The following is a 20,031-nucleotide window of genomic DNA, read 5'->3' as shown; positions in this document are numbered from 1 at the left end:
AAGATTTGCGTTATGCCCTGAGGGCCAAGGACAGACGCCGGGTTGGTTACTCCACATAATGACGGGAATATTAGATTTCGTATTCGCTGTCACTCTGTGTGAGTCATGGATAAAACACAAATTATTTTAGAGTAATTCTATTTGATTTGAGTAATTTGATTGGCTGTATACAGCTCTCCATCAGCGGAGCATCAGTTTGATTAGACGGTTTGTTGTTTGATTAGATGGTTTGTTGTTTGATTAGATGGTTTGATTAGATGGTTTGTTGTTTGATTAGATGGTTTGTTGTTTGATTAGATGGTTTGTTGTTTGATTAGATGGTTTGTTGTTTGATTAGATGGTTTGTTGTTTGATTAGATGGTTTGATTTACAAAAAAGTCCAAATGGACCTTAAATAAGATTTGCGTTATGCCCTGAGGGCCAAGGACAGACGCCGGGTTGGTTACTCCACATAATGAGATGGTTTGTTGTTTGATTAGATGGTTTGTTGTTTGATTAGATGGTTTGTTGTTTGATTAGATGGTTTGTTGTTTGATTAGATGGTTTGATTAGATGGTTTGTTGTTTGATTAGATGGTTTGTTGTTTGATTAGACGGTTTGTTGTTTGATTAGATGGTTTGATTAGATGGTTTGTTGTTTGATTAGATGGTTTGTTGTTTGATTAGATTTGTTGTTTGATTAGATGGTTTGTTGTTTGATTAGATGGTTTGTTGTTTGATTAGATGGTTTGTTGTTTGATTAGATGGTTTGTTGTTTGATTAGATGGTTTGATTAGATGGTTTGTTGTTTGATTAGATGGTTTGTTGTTTGATTAGATGGTTTGTTGTTTGATTAGATGGTTTGTTGTTTGATTAGATGGTTTGTTGTTTGATTAGATGGTTTGTTGTTTGATTAGATGGTTTGTTGTTTGATTAGATGGTTTGTTGTTTGATTAGATGGTTTGTTGTTTGATTAGATGGTTTGTTGTTTGATTAGATGGTTTGATTAGATGGTTTGTTGTTTGATTAGATGGTTTGTTATTTGATTAGATGGTTTGTTGTTTGATTAGATGGTTTGTTGTTTGATTAGATGGTTTGTTGTTTGATTAGATGGTTTGTTGTTTGATTAGATGGTTTGTTGTTTGATTAGATGGTTTGTTGTTTGATTAGATGGTTTGTTGTTTGATTAGATGGTTTGTTGTTTGATTAGATGGTTTGTTGTTTGATTAGATGGTTTGTGTTTGATTAGATAGTTTGTTGTTTGATTAGATGGTTTGATTAGATGGTTTGTTGTTTGATTAGATGGTTTGTTGTTTGATTAGATGGTTTGTTGTTTGATTAGATGGTTTGTTGTTTGATTAGATGGTTTGTTGTTTGATTAGATGGTTTGTTGTTTGATTAGATGGTTTGTTGTTTGATTAGATGGTTTGATTAGATGGTTTGTTGTTTGATTAGATGGTTTGTTGTTTGATTAGATGGTTTGTTGTTTGATTAGATGGTTTGTTGTTTGATTAGATGGTTTGATTAGATGGTTTGTTGTTTGATTAGATGGTTTGTTGTTTGATTAGATGGTTTGTTGTTTGATTAGACGGTTTGTTGTTTTATTAGATGGTTTGTTGTTTAATTAGATGTCACTGGAGTCCTGGGGTCAGTGCACGGAGAAGATACTGGACACTATTTTTAATGGAGTATCTGAATGTCTATGTATAGAAACCATGAGATACAGTAAGTATTTATTGGTGTCATTTAATATATATATTGCAATTTCAGAACTCATAAATCCACAAATCTCACCAGCCCAGATGGGTCAAGAATATCAATGAAAACATACCAAGTTTTAATTGATAGCCTCATTGTAGCAAGCAAACCCACAATGTAGCAAGCAAACCCACAATGTAGCAAGCAAACCCACAATGAAGCAAGCAAACCCACAATGTAGCAAGCAAACCCACAATGTAGCATGCAAACCCACAATGTAGCATGCAAACCCACAATGTAGCATGCAAACCCACAATGTAGCATGCAAACCCACAATGTAGCATGCAAACCCACAATGTAGCAGGCAAACCCACAATGTAGCAGGCAAACCCACAATGTAGCAACTGTGATCGTACAGTATGAGGTAAACATGTGACTAAAATCTCAGAGCTTTGCCTGCGGCTCAGATAGCCAACAGCTGTATATTACACATGTACTCAGGCATGAATGTAATTTATTAATACTGGGAACCAGCGTTAACAACCTGCGCTGCCACAGCCCAAGTACATTATCCCCCATTGCCTTTATAAGCTGAGGAGAACTATACAGGAAAAAGGTCTGGTCCATATTGTTTAATTAGAGGACTGGTTGCGTCTGCTTCACTGCTGTTGGAAATCAATGGCCGTGAAGGACATCCTCATGGATCATTTTCACTTCAAAGTAAATGACAAACAAGACAAAGAAGATGACGGGGGTCAGGTTTTGGGGTTCAGTAGCAGGAAGTGTGTGCATTGACAGGTTTTGTGGCATCAATTTGGCGGTAGGTAGCCCAGTGGTTATAGCGTTGAACCAATTACTGAAAAGTTGTTGGATTGAATCCCTGAGTTGACAAGGTCAAAATCTGTTGTTCTGTCCCTGAACAAGGCAGTTAACCCACTGTTCCCTGGTAGGCCATCATTGTAAGTAAGAATTTGTTCTTAATTGACTTACATCATCTCGCTCTTTGTTAAATAAAATATAAATCATTGCTGGTATAATGGGCCCTCCTGCATAATGTCTAAAAGCTCAATTCTACCCCCTTTGCTACTGTATGTAGAGTGATCACCCTTACATTTTCCATAGTACATTGGAATCTCTCTTTGCAAAGTAATAGCAACCTAAATGAATGCATTACAGTTGGAAGCCAGCATACACTCAAGCATTATATCGTCTATTATTAACTACAGTAGGTGGTTCGAGCCCTGAATGCTGATTGGCTGACAGACCATATACCACGGTCTGTACAAAACATGTACTTTTACTACTCTAATTACGTTGGTAACCAGTTTATAATAGCAATAATTTACCTTGGGAGTTTGTGGTGAGATAAGAACAGGCCTTAGCCATGGGGTGGCAGGTAGCCTAGTGATTAGAGGGGCTGGCAGGTAGCCTAGTGGTTAGAGTGTAGGCATGGCAGCTAGCCTAGTGGTTAGAGTGTTGGGCCTGTATCCAAAAGGTTGCTGGTTCAAATCCCTGAGCTGACAAGATACATTCCTTTCTTTCTGCCACTGAACATGACAGAAATATATCTTGTCAGCTCAGGTATTGTGGTATATTTTATTTACCTTTATTTAACTAGGCAAGTCAGTTAAGAACAAATTCTTACTTAGTGTTCCTAGGCTGTCATTGTAAGTAAGAATTTGTTCTTAACTGACTTGCCTAGTTAAATAAAGGTAAATAAAATATACCACACCACCTTGTGCTTCATTACTTAACTGCATAAGCACCCCCACTGCTTTGTCTGCCTTTTGTTCAAACACCCCAAAGGTAAACATGTGTTTGAAGTCAGAAGTGTTGTCTGTGATGTTGTCTTGCCCTTCCTGTATGAACTTCTGTATTGGCCCTGTTCAACATATTCTGAGCGCGTGTCTGTGTTTTGGTTCCAAGGCATCGTGTCCCTCATCTCCCTGGCCGTGCTCTCCTACGAGCGTTACACTACCATGATGGGTCCAACCGAGGCCGACTCCACCAACTACCGGAAGGTAGCTTTGGGCATCGCTTTCTCCTGGGTCTACTCACTGATGTGGACCCTGCCGCCGCTCTTCGGCTGGAGCCGCTACGGTCCCGAGGGGCCCGGCACCACCTGTTCAGTGGACTGGATGGCCAAGAGCGCCAACAATGTCTCGTACATCATCTGCCTCTTTGTTTTCTGCCTCATCGTCCCCTTCCTGGTCATAGTCTACTGCTATGCTAAACTGATGCATGCAATCAAACAGGTGAGTAGGACAACGACACTTGTTTTCTTAAATTCATGAATTAACTCATAAAACAGTGGCTATCGCACACATAACTGTGTTACAGTGCACACTATTAAATGCATGGACTATTTCTCAGCAGTGCTGAGTTGCAGATACAGAGACATACAGTATGTTATCACCATCGTGGCCCTTTCTAGACCTCCCCCTCCGAATGATAGACACTGTGGGTTATTTTTGCAGCAACTTTACTGTTGCAGGAACTTTACCACCTGCCTTAAAATGCCTTAAAAAATATTTCAAAAAGTTCAGCTGTTAAAAATACAGTATATGGAATAAACCACAATTGTGTCTCGCCTGAAACCATTATGTATGTTACGATACTTCCAACACACTAAATCATGATGAACTACAGCAAGTCCTGTTTTCACTTCCACACTCATCTCTGACCGGGGAAATATGAGCAGACAAGCTGTAAAGGCAGCGTTGTCGCTCCGGGGAGGTCTCTCTCTCTCTCTCTCTCTCTCTCTCTCTCTCTCTCTCTCTCTCTCTCTCTCTCTCTCTCTCTCTCTCTCTCTCTCTCTCTCTCTCTCTCTCTCTCTCTCTCTCTCTCTCTCTCTCTCTCTCTCTCTCTCTCTCTCTCTCTCTCTCTCTCTCTCTCTCTCTCTCTCTCTCTCAGTGTATCTCGCCCTGCTATGATTTCTTCCCAGGAGTACAGCTCGCTCAACTGTCAGTGCATCATGTCTTAAAATGATAAACACTCAGCGGCTCTTCAACAACCATGAGGAGTGACGTGCAGCCATGAATAATAACCACTTTCCATTATTTTAATAAGCATATCCCTCCCTCCTTTCTTTTTAAAAATGTTATTTCTTCTCAAATTATTCCCTGTCAAGCAAGTACTTGACCAATAAAGCAGAGAAGCTGACAGCGTTGAATTCCCCAATCTACTAAAGTGCTCGTCTTTGGTCCGAGCCACACGAGGATAGCGAAATCGATTCATCTATTTTAAGCTGTGACAGGCTCCACCATCTCTACCTTATCAATGATAAATAGCCACTCACCGTAGGGGAGGTGAGGGAGGGACATTTGGAATGATGCAGCTTACCCATTGTTGGTGTTAATGTATTTTTTTGTCGAACCCTTTCCACAGAGGGTGCTACATAGAACCCAAAATAGTTATACCTGGAACCAAAAGGGTTCTACTTGGAACCTAAAAAGGTTCTCCAATGGGGACAGCCGAAGAATCCTTTTTGGAACCCTTTTTTTCTAAGAGTGTAGTACCCTGAAACCTACACCAAGTCACTCCGTATCATCAATTAAAATCAAATCAAATGTTATTCAAATCAAATCAAATCAAATCGTATTTGTCACATGTGCCGAAATCAACAGGTGTAGACCTTACAGTGAAATGCTTCCGGGCCCTTCCCAACAATGCAGAGAATGTGATATTTGATTGATCAATGCCTATGGATACCATGTAATATCCAGTAGTACTCTTGCTTTTCTTTTTCCCAAGACAGGCTTGTCTGTAGATACTCATGTAGCTAACACTTCAAATGGAGAGCATACCTTGACAATAATCTGTTAAAACACAACACTTTCCGAAAAATGAGTTCCAAAAGGGTTCTTCTGGCTGTTCCGTGGTAGACAACATTGAAGAACCCTTTTCAGTTCCAGGTATAACTATTTTGGGTTCCATGTAGAACACTGTGAAAAGGATTCTACATGGAACCCAAAGGTTTCTCCAAAGGCAGGGGTTGGAACTAGGGCTGTGGCGGTCACAAAATTTAGTCAGGGTGATTGTCAAGCAATTAACTGCCGGTCTCACAGTAATTGACTGTTAATTAACATAAACACACGTAGCATGTCCTGGCTTCCACACATTGCCTACAAGCCACTGATGCAGACCTTTGGAACATCTACATTTACAAAAGTCTAGTAAATCCATGTAATATAGCCTAACCCTTCACAATAAATCCATTATTTATTTTAGGTCTAAAGAAGCATAATACGAAGAAAATGTTGTTCAGAAGAACTGAATAGCATACTCTGAGTTGTCCTTATGTTAGGTCCTGATGGCTGTGGGCTACACTAGTTCATTTAGCAGGTAAGATTTGTTTAGAATTCTGTGGCATTATATTATATTTTTTTATAGTATGAAGAATACAATTGAACAGAGCTGAATAAAATAGAAAGGATATTTTCTCCAAACGATTTGAGGGAGTGTTGTCACGCGGGACTAGGTGTGTGTGCAGGAATCAGACGCAGAGAGAGAGTAACGGAGTAAAGTGTTTTACTATTGCACACCAAACTGATAAGCCCAATACAATACAGGGCGCAGGACACTATACCAGACAACCCAAAACCACAGGGTGTCCAGTATAGAAAATAAAATACACTACGACCTAATATGTACACACGTAACAAAAGACAATCCCGCACAAAACAAGGGCGGGTCAAACTACTACATATAGGGAAGCTAATTAAACCAAAATACACACAGTTGAAACTAATAAGACAAAACCAACAGACAAACGAAAAAGGGATCGGTAGCGGCTAGTAGGACGGTGACGAAGACCGCCGAGCACCGCCCGAACAGGCAGGGGAGCCAACTTCGGCGGAAGTCGTGACAAGTGTGGACATGAGACTATTCTGTGTTGAGTGATTAACAAAGAAATAGGATTTCCTATATATTTAATTTAGAGTTTAGAGTAATGCATGCAACTTTAGTTGTTCTGCAAAAGTTGGGCTATATGTTTTGATTTGTAATACATTGTAAGGTTGCATGATGCGACTCTAATGATGATTTGAAATAAGTTGCTTGAAAGGCCTGACCTCTGCTTTTTTTTTGTTGCTCAGACTGTACACACTTCATCAGTCTCTCATTCACAATTTGACAAGCACTTGATAATGCCTCAAATTTCATGGCGGCATCCCCTTTGTGTGGCCGTAAGGCGCCTTTGGCACGGAGTGCTATGTTGTTCCCTTCTCCCTGAGTGTAGAGCACTCTGAAGTATCTCTCACTCACATGGCTCTCCATCACGTGATCTGGTCTTTCTCACAAGCTACAAGTGAAGACAGACACATAGAGGATGCAACTGTGAGTTTCCTTATCCAATTCTGAGGTGCATTTTGAAGATATTGGAAGAACTGTCCACATGTACTTTTCGTCAGCCAACAAGATGAGTAGGCCTAAAGAACAACAAAAGCACTAACATATGTCAATTTACTATCCCCCATAGTACAAAAGTTTACCTAGTCTGTGTGAGAAATAAATATTCCAAACATATTCTGGGACAGAGGTGGGATGCGATACATCCCACATTAATACAACCACTAGCATCAAAAAAAGTTTTTCACTCAATGTGTCACGTTCTGACCTTTATTTCCTTTGTTTTGTCGTTATTTAGTATGGTTAGGGCATGAGTTGGGGTGCGCAGTCTGTTTGTTTTTCTATGATTTTGGGATTTCTATGTTTCGGCCTAGTATGGTTCTCAATCAGAGGCAGGTGTCGTTAGTTGTCTCTAATTGAGAATCATACTTAGGTAGCCTGGGTTTCACTGTTTGTTTGTGGGTGTTTGTTTCCGTGTCTGTGTTTGTTCGCCACATGGTACTGTTTCTGTTTTGTTCACGTTTATTGTTTTGTATTTAATTTAGTGTTCAGTTTATGTTTTTTTTAAATAAACAACCATGGACACTTACCACGCCGCATCTTGGTCCGATCCTTGCTACACCTCCTCTTCAGACGAAGAGGAGGAAAACCTTTAAACAATGTGGCTGACGCAACAGATCAGAACGTTTAGCTTTAAATGTTGATAAACTATTAGGCTTTTTCTTCACATTTTAAGTGGAGCAGTGGCAGTTCCATGAGTGGGAAAACACCAATATCAAAAGTGACCGCAAATAACACACTTGTCATTGTTAGAACCTTAATATCACAAAACATTTGTTTTGTAAGTAGTTTTTAAGAGGACATGTTACCCCCCTACCCCCTCTTCCCATCAGTCAATCACTTATTTCAATCACATCAGCAATTAGTCTGCACAGATGCATGATGGTCCAACGAAACTACAACTAAACTATATCGGAAAAACATTTTCACACATATAATAATAGAGTTTAGCCTAAATTGACCATAGACTAATGGGTGAGAATATTATCAATTGTTAAATCGTATATATGAAGAATCTGATGAACAGCAGAGCTTGGAATTGACGCGGGGAAACGAAACAAGTAAGACACTATAAAAAATTGCAGAAAGAGCTGCAGTTTTTCAAATCACCTTGCCAAACACCTCTTACAAATGACCCCTTGAGCTCTATTTCAAAATAGAATTATTGCGATTACATACGCTCACAACACTCAAAGCACAGCAATGTTTCTTAAGACATGCATGTAACAAATTAATAATAAATTATCTTTGTAATGATGCCTATTTTATGGATTTGAATACTTGTTGGATTTGAATGATTGTGGTGTTTTTAGATTGTTTTTGTTGCAGCTGTGTAGCATGTGAGAGAGATAGAAGGGAGCCAAGTCATGCAGGGATTCGTTGTTTGAGTAGAAGGATTTTAAAGTTGATCTGAATTTTGATTGGAGGTCAGTGGTGGAGGAGTGTGGGTGTAATGTGCTCTCAGGATTTAGGGCGGGTGAGATGTCTCGCAGCTGATTTCTTGATATATTGAAGCAATAGTCCATGCATGAGGTAATGAAGGCATGTGTAAGGGTTTCAGCAGCTGAGTCTGTAAGGGAGTGGTGGAGTCTGGTGATGATCTTGAGAAAAAAGGCAGATTTAGTGATGGATTTAGTGTGGGCATCAAAGGAAAGATCCTTCACCTGAGAGGCAGGGCAGCAGTCGATGTCGAGGTCAAACTCCTCAACTCCTCTCCTTCTTCAGGAGAGATCTGGGTGACAACAACATGGCCTCTGTCTTATTGCCGTTGAACTTCAGAAGGTTTGAGCTCATCCATGATTTTATTTATTTTAGGAGGTTGATGAGTGACGACGGGTGGAGGTCAGTGGTGGGTTTGGAGTGAAAATAGATTTCTGTGTCATCAGCGTAACAGTGCAAATGGAGACCGTGTTGGTGGATGATTTGGTCGAGGGGCAGGATGTAGATAATGAAAAGGAGAGGCCCTAGGACTGAGCCTTGTGGGGGACAGGAGCAGACATGAGCATGGGTGGATTTGAAATGCCCCAGGGTCACAAACTGCTGCCGGTCTGACAGCTAGGACATGAACCAAGGCTGTTCCGGTGATTTCCAGAGTCTTTTCCATGATTCCAAGGAGGATAGAATGGTAAACAATGCCAAAGGAAGCGTAGAGGTCCAGTAGGATGAGAAAGCTAAGATTGCCAGGTTCAGTCGCCAGTAATAGATTGTTGGCCACTTTGACCAGAGTTTCCGTGCTGTGATTGTGACCCTAAAGCCTGATTGAAGACGCTCAGAGGTGATGTGAAGTTTCCATTTGCTTTTGAGGGTGAGTCGTGTGTTCAATTTCTAATCTATCCTTTGCACCAGACACTTCTTGTAGATCTGACAGGTATGAGCAGTTATTAGGCTGGGTCCAAATGTCCCATCCAGAACGTTTAATATCTATACAAACTGTTACTGACATAAACACGTTGATTTACATTTGTTGTCATGATGAAACCATTTTAGTACTACATAGCCAATAGAGGACGTTAAGATACTGTCCTATATATCTGTCCTACAATGCAATTCAATTCTGAAGCTTTGTGACAGCCAGTTGTGCAGACTGACGTCGATGGCCAAATGTGATGGCCAATAGTCAGACAGAGGTAGACCAGAGATGCCACATGTGCCAGTTTTGTCTCTGACAGGTGCACACGATGACCGACATGCACAGCCACTATCAGTGCTGCACCAGAACCAACCAAGTTCGCCACAAAGGCTGCTAGAGAAAAAAAAAACAGGGAAATGATCAGGAAGTGGCTGTCTTGTTTTGTTTTGTTTTGTTCTTTGTAATTGGTTTATATCGCAGTTGTTTGAGGGAGTGACAAAAGGCTGCAAGCTTTTATGATTTGATTATATTTAATGTGATTTAGATTTACAGCTGTTATTAAAGTACTCTGCTGTTTCATAACAGTGACATGGAATGACGTTCCCAGTGGCCTCCTGCAATTGAGCCCCTTTCCACCCTCCATATTTTTTGACAGCATCACACTCACTTTGATTGTCTGAAATACTGTAATTGGTCCCCCACTGATGCGTTGCTGAAGGGGTCGACCCCCTCCTCCACTCCCTCCTCCCTATTGGGTGCAGAGCTTCCAGTTGCTTGATAATATGGCTGTTATAACCAGAACGGGTCCCAGGACGCGTGAGTGTGTGTGTGTGTGTGTGTGTCTCAGGGGACTAAATGAAAAGCAGTGAAGCAAAGAGTGTGTCTGTTTTGAAGGTGTGCAAGTGTATGAAATTGTACCTGCTTTGGGGGATTGGGCGAAGTGAGCCCTTTGGAGAGCTGTGTGTGTGTGTGTGTGTGTGTGTGATTTTGTATTACATGAGGCATTAGTAATGAGGAGATTCTTGATGCCTGATGCCATTTGCAAGCTATGAGAAGAACCGTCCTAGTGAATGTAATTTATTACTGATGTGAAATGACACACACACACGCACACACACACACACACAGACACACACACACACAGACACACACACACACACACACACACACACACACACAGACACACACACACACACACACACACACACACACACACACACACACACACACACACACACACACACACACACACACACACACACACACACACACACACACACACACACACACACACACACACACACACACACACACACACACACACACACACAGACACAGACACAGACACACACACACACACACACACACACACACAGACACACACACACACACACACACACACACACACACACACACACACACACACACACACACACACACACACACACAGACACACACACACACACACACACACACACACACACACACACACACACACACACACACACACACACACACACACACACACACACACACACACACACACAGAGTACTCATAAAAACAAATGACTACTTTTCCATGGCAAGGTGCCAGGCCATAATCATAGATGTCATTCCTTTCCATTAAGCCGTGGCCACTTTATGACTGACATCAACCACTGAAGATGAATCACTCAGCTATTAGGGATGTCTTTGATAACGTTCCTGAGTGTGGAACCGCCTAATATTTAATTGTCTGCATCGCCGACCTGACATCTTACATTTCAATTTGGCTTCCCCCGCAACTTGAATTATCCTTTATCTTGGCTCTATATTTGCTCTGACGAAATTGCTAGAATTAAAATTGACAAGAGGCCATCGGTTCAGTAATTTTGTCGGAGGTATCTGATTGTTTTTGTGAGGACATAAAAAGAGAGTTGAGGTTGTATCATCTGAAACCTTATACTGTACGTGTAATTCTGTGTTATAATTAATGAATTTGTTGGGTGATGTATTTGTCTGGAGGTACTTTCACAGTCACCATGAAACATTCCATTTCCCTTAAAGTCACATAATTTTTAAAATTGATTTAACCTTTATATAACTAGGCAAGTCAGTTTAAGAACAAATTCTTATTTACAATGACAGCCTAGGAACAGTGGGTTGACTGCCTGTTCAGGGGCAGAACGACAGATTGGGGGTTTGAACTTGCAACCTTCCGGTCCAACGCTCTAAAGCTCTAACCACTAGGCTACCCTCTAACCTACCCTGCCACCCCAATGTATAATCCATGTGTGTTTTGATCAATGGAGCGTTACATCTCCATGACTTCCACTAGAATAAAGTCACAACCACTCTAAAGCTTATAGTGCCACATGTTTGACAACAAATAAGCTTGGATTTTTTATTTTATCTTTGTTTAACTTGGCAAGTCAGTTAAGAACAAATTCTTATTTTCAATGACTGCCTAGAAACAATGGGTTAACTGCCTGTTCAGGGGCAGAACAACAGATTTGTACCTTGTCACCTCGGGGGCTGGAACTTGCAACCGTGTGGTTTCTAGTCCAACGCTCTAACCACTAGGCTACCCTGCCGCCCCGATGAATAGTCTACATATTTGGATTGATATATGCAATGTCCTGTTAGTTTATGAAATTGTATTTATTTGAAGCTGACCTAATAGATTGGGAGAAACTTCAGCGGCCAATTAGATTTAGGGAATGTGGTAATGAATCTACCTTGGAGAAACCTTTAGCAGGTGAAATGATTGACATGAAACTGCAGGTAAAGAACCATTTGATTATCAGACAGTCTAGGTTCAAACAGTTAGAAAGCATGCTCAATACATCTAATCATTCTCACTGTTAGTGTGAACGTTGGAACAGAGCCCATATTCCTGACCCATGGCTTCTTTCTCCGCAATTCCCTTTTGCTATTTTTCTCTTCTATGTTTGGTCATCGCTCTCTGTCTGACTCTTTCTCTGTCTGACTCTTTCGCTGTCTGACTCTTTCTCTGTCTGACTCTTTCGCTGTCTGACTCTTTCGCTGTCTGACTCTTTCTCTGTCTGACTCTTTCTCTGTCTGACTCTTTCTCTGTCTGACTCTTTCTCTGACTCTTTCACTGTCTGACTCTTTCACTGTCTGACTCTTTCACTGTCTGACTCTTTCTCTGTCTGACTCTTTCTCTGTCTGACTCTTTCTCTGTCTGACTCTTTCTCTGTCTGACTCTTTCTCTGTCTGACTCTTTCTCTGTCTGACTCTTTCTCTGTCTGACTCTTTCTCCGTCTGACTCTTTTACTGTCTGACTCTTTCTCTGTTTGACTCTCTGTCTGACTCTTTTACTGTCTGACTCTTTCTCTGTCTGACTCTCACTCTGACTCTTTCTCTGTCTGACTCTCACTCTGACTCTTTCACTGCCTGACTTTCACTGTCTGAGTCTTTCACTGTCTGACTGACTGTCTGACTTTTCACTGCTCTGTCTGACTCTTTTCTCTGTCTGACTCTTTCTCCTCTTTCTCTGTCTGACACTTTTACTGTCTTTTTACTGTCTGACTGTCTGACTCTTTCACTGTCTGACTCTTTCACTGTCTGAGTCTTTCACTGTCTGAGTCTTTCACTGTCTGAGTCGTTCACTGTCTGACTTTCACTGTCTGACTTTCACCGTCTGACTCTCTGTCTGACTATTTCACTGTTTGACTTTCACTGTCTGACTCTTTCACTGTCTGACTCTTTCTCTGTCTGACTCTCACTCTGACTCTTTCACTGTCTGACACTTTCACTGTCTGACTCTTTCACTGTCTGAGTCTTTCACTGTCTGACTTTCTTTCTCTTTCCTGACTCTTTCTCTGCCTGACCCTCTGTCTTTCACTGTCTGACTCTTTTACTGTCTGACTCTTTCTCTGTCTGACTCTCACTCTGACTCTTTCACTGTCTGACACTTTCACTGTCTGACCCTCTCTGTCTTGACTTTTTCTTTGTCTGATTCTTTCTCTGTCTGATTCTTTCTCTGTCTGACTCTTTCACTGTCTGACTCTTTCACTGTCTGACACTTTCACTGTCTGACCCTCTCTGTCTGACCCTCTCTGTCTGACCCTCTCTGTCTGACCCTCTCTGTCTGACCCTCTCTGTCTGACCCTCTCTGTCTGACCCTCTCTGACAACTTCACTGTCTGTCTGACCCTCTCTGTCTGACCCTCTCTGCCTGACCCTCTCTGCCTGACCCTCTCTGCCTGACCCTCTCTGTCTTGACTTTTTTTCTTTGTCTGCTTCTTTCACTGTCTGACTCTTTCACTGTCTGAGTCTTTCTCTGTCTGTTTAATTCTCTGTCTGACTCTTTCCATATCCTTCATTCCCAATGAAAGCTTTCTCCTCTCTGTAATTGCCATTCCACCGTGTCTCTTCTCCGGTCCATTTTCTGTCGATAGGAAGGTTTGAGAGGGATTCACAGCTGTCAAGATGATACCACACACCTGTTGCATTAAAATAGAGAAATATTTGGCATGGACACCAGAGTGTAGTCTTTCATTAGTTCAGACAAAAATGGCTATTTAACGCGCATGGCTTCGTATTGAAAGTGCTTAAAGTCTTTATTACAATGACACCTCCTAATTATACTCTTAAGGTGTCAATGTGCTGTGTATTTGGTGTATATCAGTTTGAGTGTCTGTTTGTTTGTTACATGTCCACTGTGTATTGTCATTTGTCAAAGACTTTGGAAAATTACAGGGGTGCCAAGGAGTGGAATGTTAGGTAAGGAGTCTGGTGCCCAGGCTACTACATTTGGTGATGGTAAAAGCTTTTTTAATAATACAATTAGCTGTAAAGTGGGTAAGAGCACCGATTTAGCAATAGAGTGACGGACATTTATCCCTTAACAGTGAATATCCGTTCAGATTTAGTCATTTTTCCTCAATCCCTCAGTTTTAGGTGATTATCATATTTGCTTTGACACATCCGTGATTTTCACTTAGCGAGGTCTGCCACATCTGTGAGTTTCACTTAGCGAGGTCTGCCACATCTGTGATTTTCACTTAGCGAGGTCTGCCACATCTGTGATTTTCACTTAGCGAGGTCTGCCACATCTGTGATTTTCACTTAGCGAGGTCTGCCACATCTGGCCGACCCGTAGGGAATACCTCACACTTATTACCACGTGTTGCTTAGTTACCAAAGTGTTTTTGCTTTCATGTTCAGTGACAGAAGTCCCCCCCCCAAAATAATGTTTTCTATTTATTTTCTTCCTGTTTGGAAAAAGGTTGCAACACAGGACCATTCACTGCATCATGGGTTGATATAATGTAATAGAGAAAGAAAATGAACAAGCTACACTACGTAAAGTATTGCTGTAGATTTTGTGGGTGCGCTTGTCAGTGCAACATCAAAACAAATTCTCCCCAAATTCAAAGGATTTTTAACTTCTTATGGCTGCAATCCCGTTAACGGGATCGATATGACAACAGCCAGTGAAAGTGCAGGGCGCCAAATTCAAAAGAACAGAAATCTCATAATTAAAATTCCTTAAACATACATGTATCTTATATCGTTTTCAAGGTAGTCTTATTGTTAATCCCACCAGTGTCCGATTTCAAATAGGAGTTATGGCGTAAGCACCACAAACGATTATGTTAGGTCACCAATAACTCAGAAAAACACAGCCATTTTCCAGCCAAAGAGAGAGAGAAAAAAAAGCACAAATAGAGATAAAATTAATCACTAACCTTTGATAATCTTCATCAGATGACACTCATAGGACTTCATGTTACACCATACATGTATGTTTTGTTTGATAAAGTTCATATTTATATAAAAAAATCTGAGTGTACATTGGCGCGTTACGTTCACTAGTTCCCAAAACATCCAGTGATTTTGCATAGCCACATCGATTCAACAGAAATACTCATCATAAATGTAGATGATAATACAAGTTATACACATGGAACTATAGATATACCTCTCCTTAATGCAACCGCTGTGTCAGATTTCAAAAAAACTTTACGAGAAAAGAAAACCATGCAATAATCTGAGACGGCACCTATACACCTATCCAAACGCTGGAGCTGGTCGACCGTTTCTTCGGACAAAAGCTTAAAAAAGTTAAAGCACTGAAAAAGCTCCACACGGTTCTAGAGAACAGTTAACGGGCTCAATAGGACCACATTGAAGCATCTCAATTAGCTACCTACCCGTCACTGTAGAAACCGACAGAAAGCTAAATTAGCTCATCATAGTTGTAACGTGTACACTGGGAGTCGGGAAGCAAGTTCAGGGAGTGAGTTTTAATAATAAATAACACAAGGAACAAAACAAGAAACATGAGTAGCGTACAGACATGAAACAACAGAACAGAAACAATAACACCTAGGGAAAGAACCAAAGGGAGTGACAGATATAGGAAGGTAATCAGGCAGGTGATTGAGTCCAGGTAAGTCTGATGATTCCCCAATGCGCGTAACGATGGTGACAGGTGTGCGTAATAATGAGCAGCCTGATGATCTCGAGCGTCAGAGAGGGACAATAGTTTACCATCAGGGCCAAACAAAAAGGGAAAAGGGGTAAGTTCAAAGAAGCTAAATAAAAAGCTCTTCATCATTTTGCAAACATTCATGGTCTGCCATCTTTGGTGGCAAAAGTCAAATAAACTCTTTGAGAGTGTACAACACAGCGTTGAGGAATATGTTAGCTTTGTTGCTAATATCTCCCTCCACCCATTCCACTTCATACAAGCTGTCACCATCCATCTGAGTGGGTTTCCAGTTACAGCACATTCAGTGGGGGTAGGTGTTATTTTAAATGTTTATATCAATCTATGCATGGGTCGAGTTGATTCGTGTTAATTCACTTAATGTCTTAGTGCAGCGGCTACAGCCTCTGACTCAATGACAACAAGTGTGAGCATTGCCAAAACAAACCCATTTTACTTTCTGTCTTTAGCTATAAAATACATAATTTGGTGCCTCACACCGACACTCCTTCACCATCTGTCCAAAACAAAGTGTAGCAGCTCATCGAATGCTGAGGCCCTGGCATTCATTCAACGATTGTGAGTGATGAACGGTAATATCACTGTCATACTTTGGCATATTCAGGAAAGCCACTGTGAATCTGACTCCTGTCTCCACGTCTGTCTTTTTGAGATTAGATATCTTTATTCCCCAGAGAATTCTACATTGGAATTGAAGCACTGGCCTGGCTGATTGGCTGATTTTTCTTGCCAACCTATTTCGATCTGTACACAAATGTTTTGTGTTTGAGGCTATACATCATTTGTTTACAATTACTTTGTTTACAAACAAAGGAAAAAACAAAGGGTTTCAAAGGGATCCTGGCCCATGTTGACTCAGATGCTTCCCACAGTTTGGGTGGGGAACCATTCTTGATACACACAGGAAACTGTTGAGTGTGAAAAACCCAGCAGGGTTGACCATTCACCCTCTGAATTGCACATAGACACAATCCATGTTCCTTCTTTATTTAACCTGTCTCCTCCCCTTCATCTACACTGATTGAAGTGGATTTAACAAGTGGCATCAATAAGGGATCATAGCTTTCACCTGGATTCACCTGGTAAATCTATGTCATGGAAAGAGCAGGTGTTCTCAATGTTTTGTATACTCAGTGTATAAGTTGTATTCTTCATGAATCAGTATATGTCATGAATTAAAAGTAAAAGAAAGCAGATGTCCCAATTGCAGATTGCCCCTTAAAATGTTCCGTTTAACAGTGAAGCCACTTGCTTGTTTCTGGTTTGGAAAACTGAGGGTCTTTGCTAAATCAAAGAAGAAGATTCCAGTGTAACGGTTCTCCTCTTCTTCTGACGAGGAGGAGTAGGAGAGATCGGACCAATGTGCAGCGTGGTAAGTGTCCATTTTAGTTTATAAAACTGAACACTAAAGAATACAAAATAACAAAGTGAATGATACAAACGCAAAACCGAAACCGTCCTGAAATGTGAAACAAACATTACAACAGGAAACAATCACCCACAACTCAAAAGTGAAACCAGGCTACCGAAGTATGGTTCTCAATCACGGACAACGAATGACAGCTGCCTCTGATAGAAAACCATACCAGGCCAAACACAGAAATCCCAAAACATAGGAAAAGGAACATAGACAACCCACCCAACTCACGCCCTGACCATACTAACACAAAGACATAACAACAGAACTAAGGTCCGAACATTCAGAAGGAAATAACTTTACAGATGTTAGGATGGCTTAGTCTTTGGGAGATTGTCTTATTTGACAGTCTTCCCTGTCTTGAGTACACAGTGAATAAATAAAGTGTCATTAATAAAAAAAATAACGATAGGATGAAACATTCCATGAAAACGAAATAAACATTTCTATGGACACAATCCTAAAGATGTGTCTCCCACAGACATCAGGCAATGTGGAAACGATGCGCATCTCAACGTGGTTTAGTACACCCGCTGGCTCTTTGGACAGGATTCATTCGTTCTGCACTACCAACAAAGCGCCTTTTATTAAAGGCAATTTCCACAATGTTTGCAAAGATCGCATTCATGGTAAACACTGTGGTAAACTCTGTGGGATGCGTGAATTACTTTTAAAAGGCACATGATAAAGCAGTGCACATAATGTGGTAATTGCTCAATAGTTAAATATACTGTAGCTGCAAAGTGTGAAAGCCTCAATAACAACCTGAGATATTTAGCTATCTACAGATATGTTGTGTTCTGCAGCAATCCAATGTCTATGATAAATACAAGCCTTCCTAAAACAACTGACGTCGCCAATCTGTTATTATGTTTCTAAAAAAAAAACACATTTCACACCTCTAATGGTTTGCTCTTTGTGTTATTTGAAATAAAATATTCATGAATACAATTAATTTGCTGTTGGAATTTAGCATCCCTACAATGCATTAAAACTGGAGCCATACTGGGACTATGAATAAGAATGATGGCATACTGAATGGGTTTAAAGCTCAAGGGAGGAGATTCTCCCTGCTCTGAGGTTGGGAGCTGTGTGTGTGTGTGTGTGTGTGTGTGTGTGTGTGTGTGTGTGTGTGCACATGTGTAAATGAACTCTGTCTGGTAATGGGTGTCCTGGTGTTTGCTTATTTAGTTTTTACACCATGTTTGTCAAGTGTAAAATTATTATATTATGCTATATAACATATTATATATGATATATTATATTACTACAGTAAGAACTCTAATAGTTTTTTTCCCTCAACTTTATGTTTATTTAGGAAATAACAGAGCTCTACCGGTGGTTAAGAAGTCCAAAGTCAGTAAATTTAGTTTACATCCCTGTTAGTGAGTATTTCTCCTTTGCCAAGATAATCCATACACCTGACAGGTGTGGCATATCAAGAAGCTAATTAAACAGTATGATCATTACACAGGTGAACCTTGTGCTGGGGAAAATAAAAGGCCATACTAAAATGTGCTGTTTTATCACACAACACAATGCCACAGATGTCTTAAGTTTTGAGAGAGCATGCGATTGGCATGTTGACTGCCGGAATGTCCAGCAGTGCTGTTGCCAGATAATTAAATGTTCCTTTCTCTACCATAAGCCGACTCCAATGTTGTTATAGAATATTTGGCAGTACGTCCTACTGTCTTCACAAACACAGACCACATGTATGGCGTCATGTGGGCGAGCGGTTTGCTGATGTGAACAGAGAGCCCCGTGGTTGCGGTAGGGTTATGGTATGGGCAGGCATAAGAACAACGAAAACAATTGCATTTTATCGATGACAGAGTTACCATAATGAGGTCCTTAGGCCCATTGCTGTGCCATCCATCCGTGGCCATCACCTCATGTTTCAGCATGATAATGCACTGCCCCATGTTACAAGGATCTGTACACAATTCTTGGAAGCTGTAAATGTCCCAGATCTTCCATGGCCTGCATACTCACCAGACATGTCACCCATCGAGCATGTTTGGGATGCTCTGGATCGACATATACGGCAGATTATTCCAGTTCCCGCCAATATCCAACAACAGGCCACAATCAACAGCCTTATCAACTCTATGCAAAGGAGATGTGTTGTGCTGCATGAGGCAAATGGCAGTCACACCAGATACGGACTGTTTTTCTGATCCATGCCCCTACCTTTTTTTAAGGTAACTGTGACCAACATATGCATATCTGTATTCCTAGTCATGTGCAATCCATAGATTAGGGCCTAATGAATTTATATCAATTGACTGATTTCCTTATATGAACTGTAACTCAGTAAAATCTTTGGATTTGTTGCATGTTTAGCTTATATTTTTAAGTATACATCAAAATGAATGTGTTTATTTTTTTGATCAGTATACATTGATATGAATGTAGTTTACAAGTGCTGAATAGTGCAATGTCCCTCACAGTGGTTTTCTTAAAATTTCAATTGATCTAGTTTCTTCCACCGTTTTCACCACATGTTCAGACTAATCTTGAGAGTATTACTATTATAGGCATACATTTATAGGTCATCTTAAGTCTCAATATCGATTAATGGGTCATGGGTCATGAAATGTGGTTTAACCAATTTATGATACCTAATATAGTATGTCAACAATTCAATTATATTTTTTTCACCAAAATAAGTATTTTTAATACAAAATAAATCCACCATACTTTTTTACTGACATATC

General features: G+C 40.6%; 1 protein-coding gene across 1 annotated transcript in view; it reads left to right on the top strand.

Annotated features, from left to right (window-relative positions):
- The window catches only part of tmtopsa (teleost multiple tissue opsin a), a 51,458-nt gene that overhangs the window by 10,172 nt on the left and 21,255 nt on the right, over window positions 1-20,031 (top strand). The window contains exon 2 of the mRNA XM_024392127.2: window positions 3,603-3,931. Within this exon, the coding sequence (XP_024247895.1) occupies window positions 3,603-3,931 (329 nt within the window). The remainder of the gene's footprint in view (window positions 1-3,602; window positions 3,932-20,031) is intronic.

This window comes from Oncorhynchus tshawytscha, linkage group LG28, assembly GCF_018296145.1.
Source record: "Oncorhynchus tshawytscha isolate Ot180627B linkage group LG28, Otsh_v2.0, whole genome shotgun sequence".
In the NCBI taxonomy this organism is placed as follows: Eukaryota; Metazoa; Chordata; class Actinopteri; order Salmoniformes; family Salmonidae; genus Oncorhynchus; species Oncorhynchus tshawytscha.
Note: the sequence above shows the minus strand (reverse complement) of the source record. Positions and strands in the feature narration are given on the sequence as shown.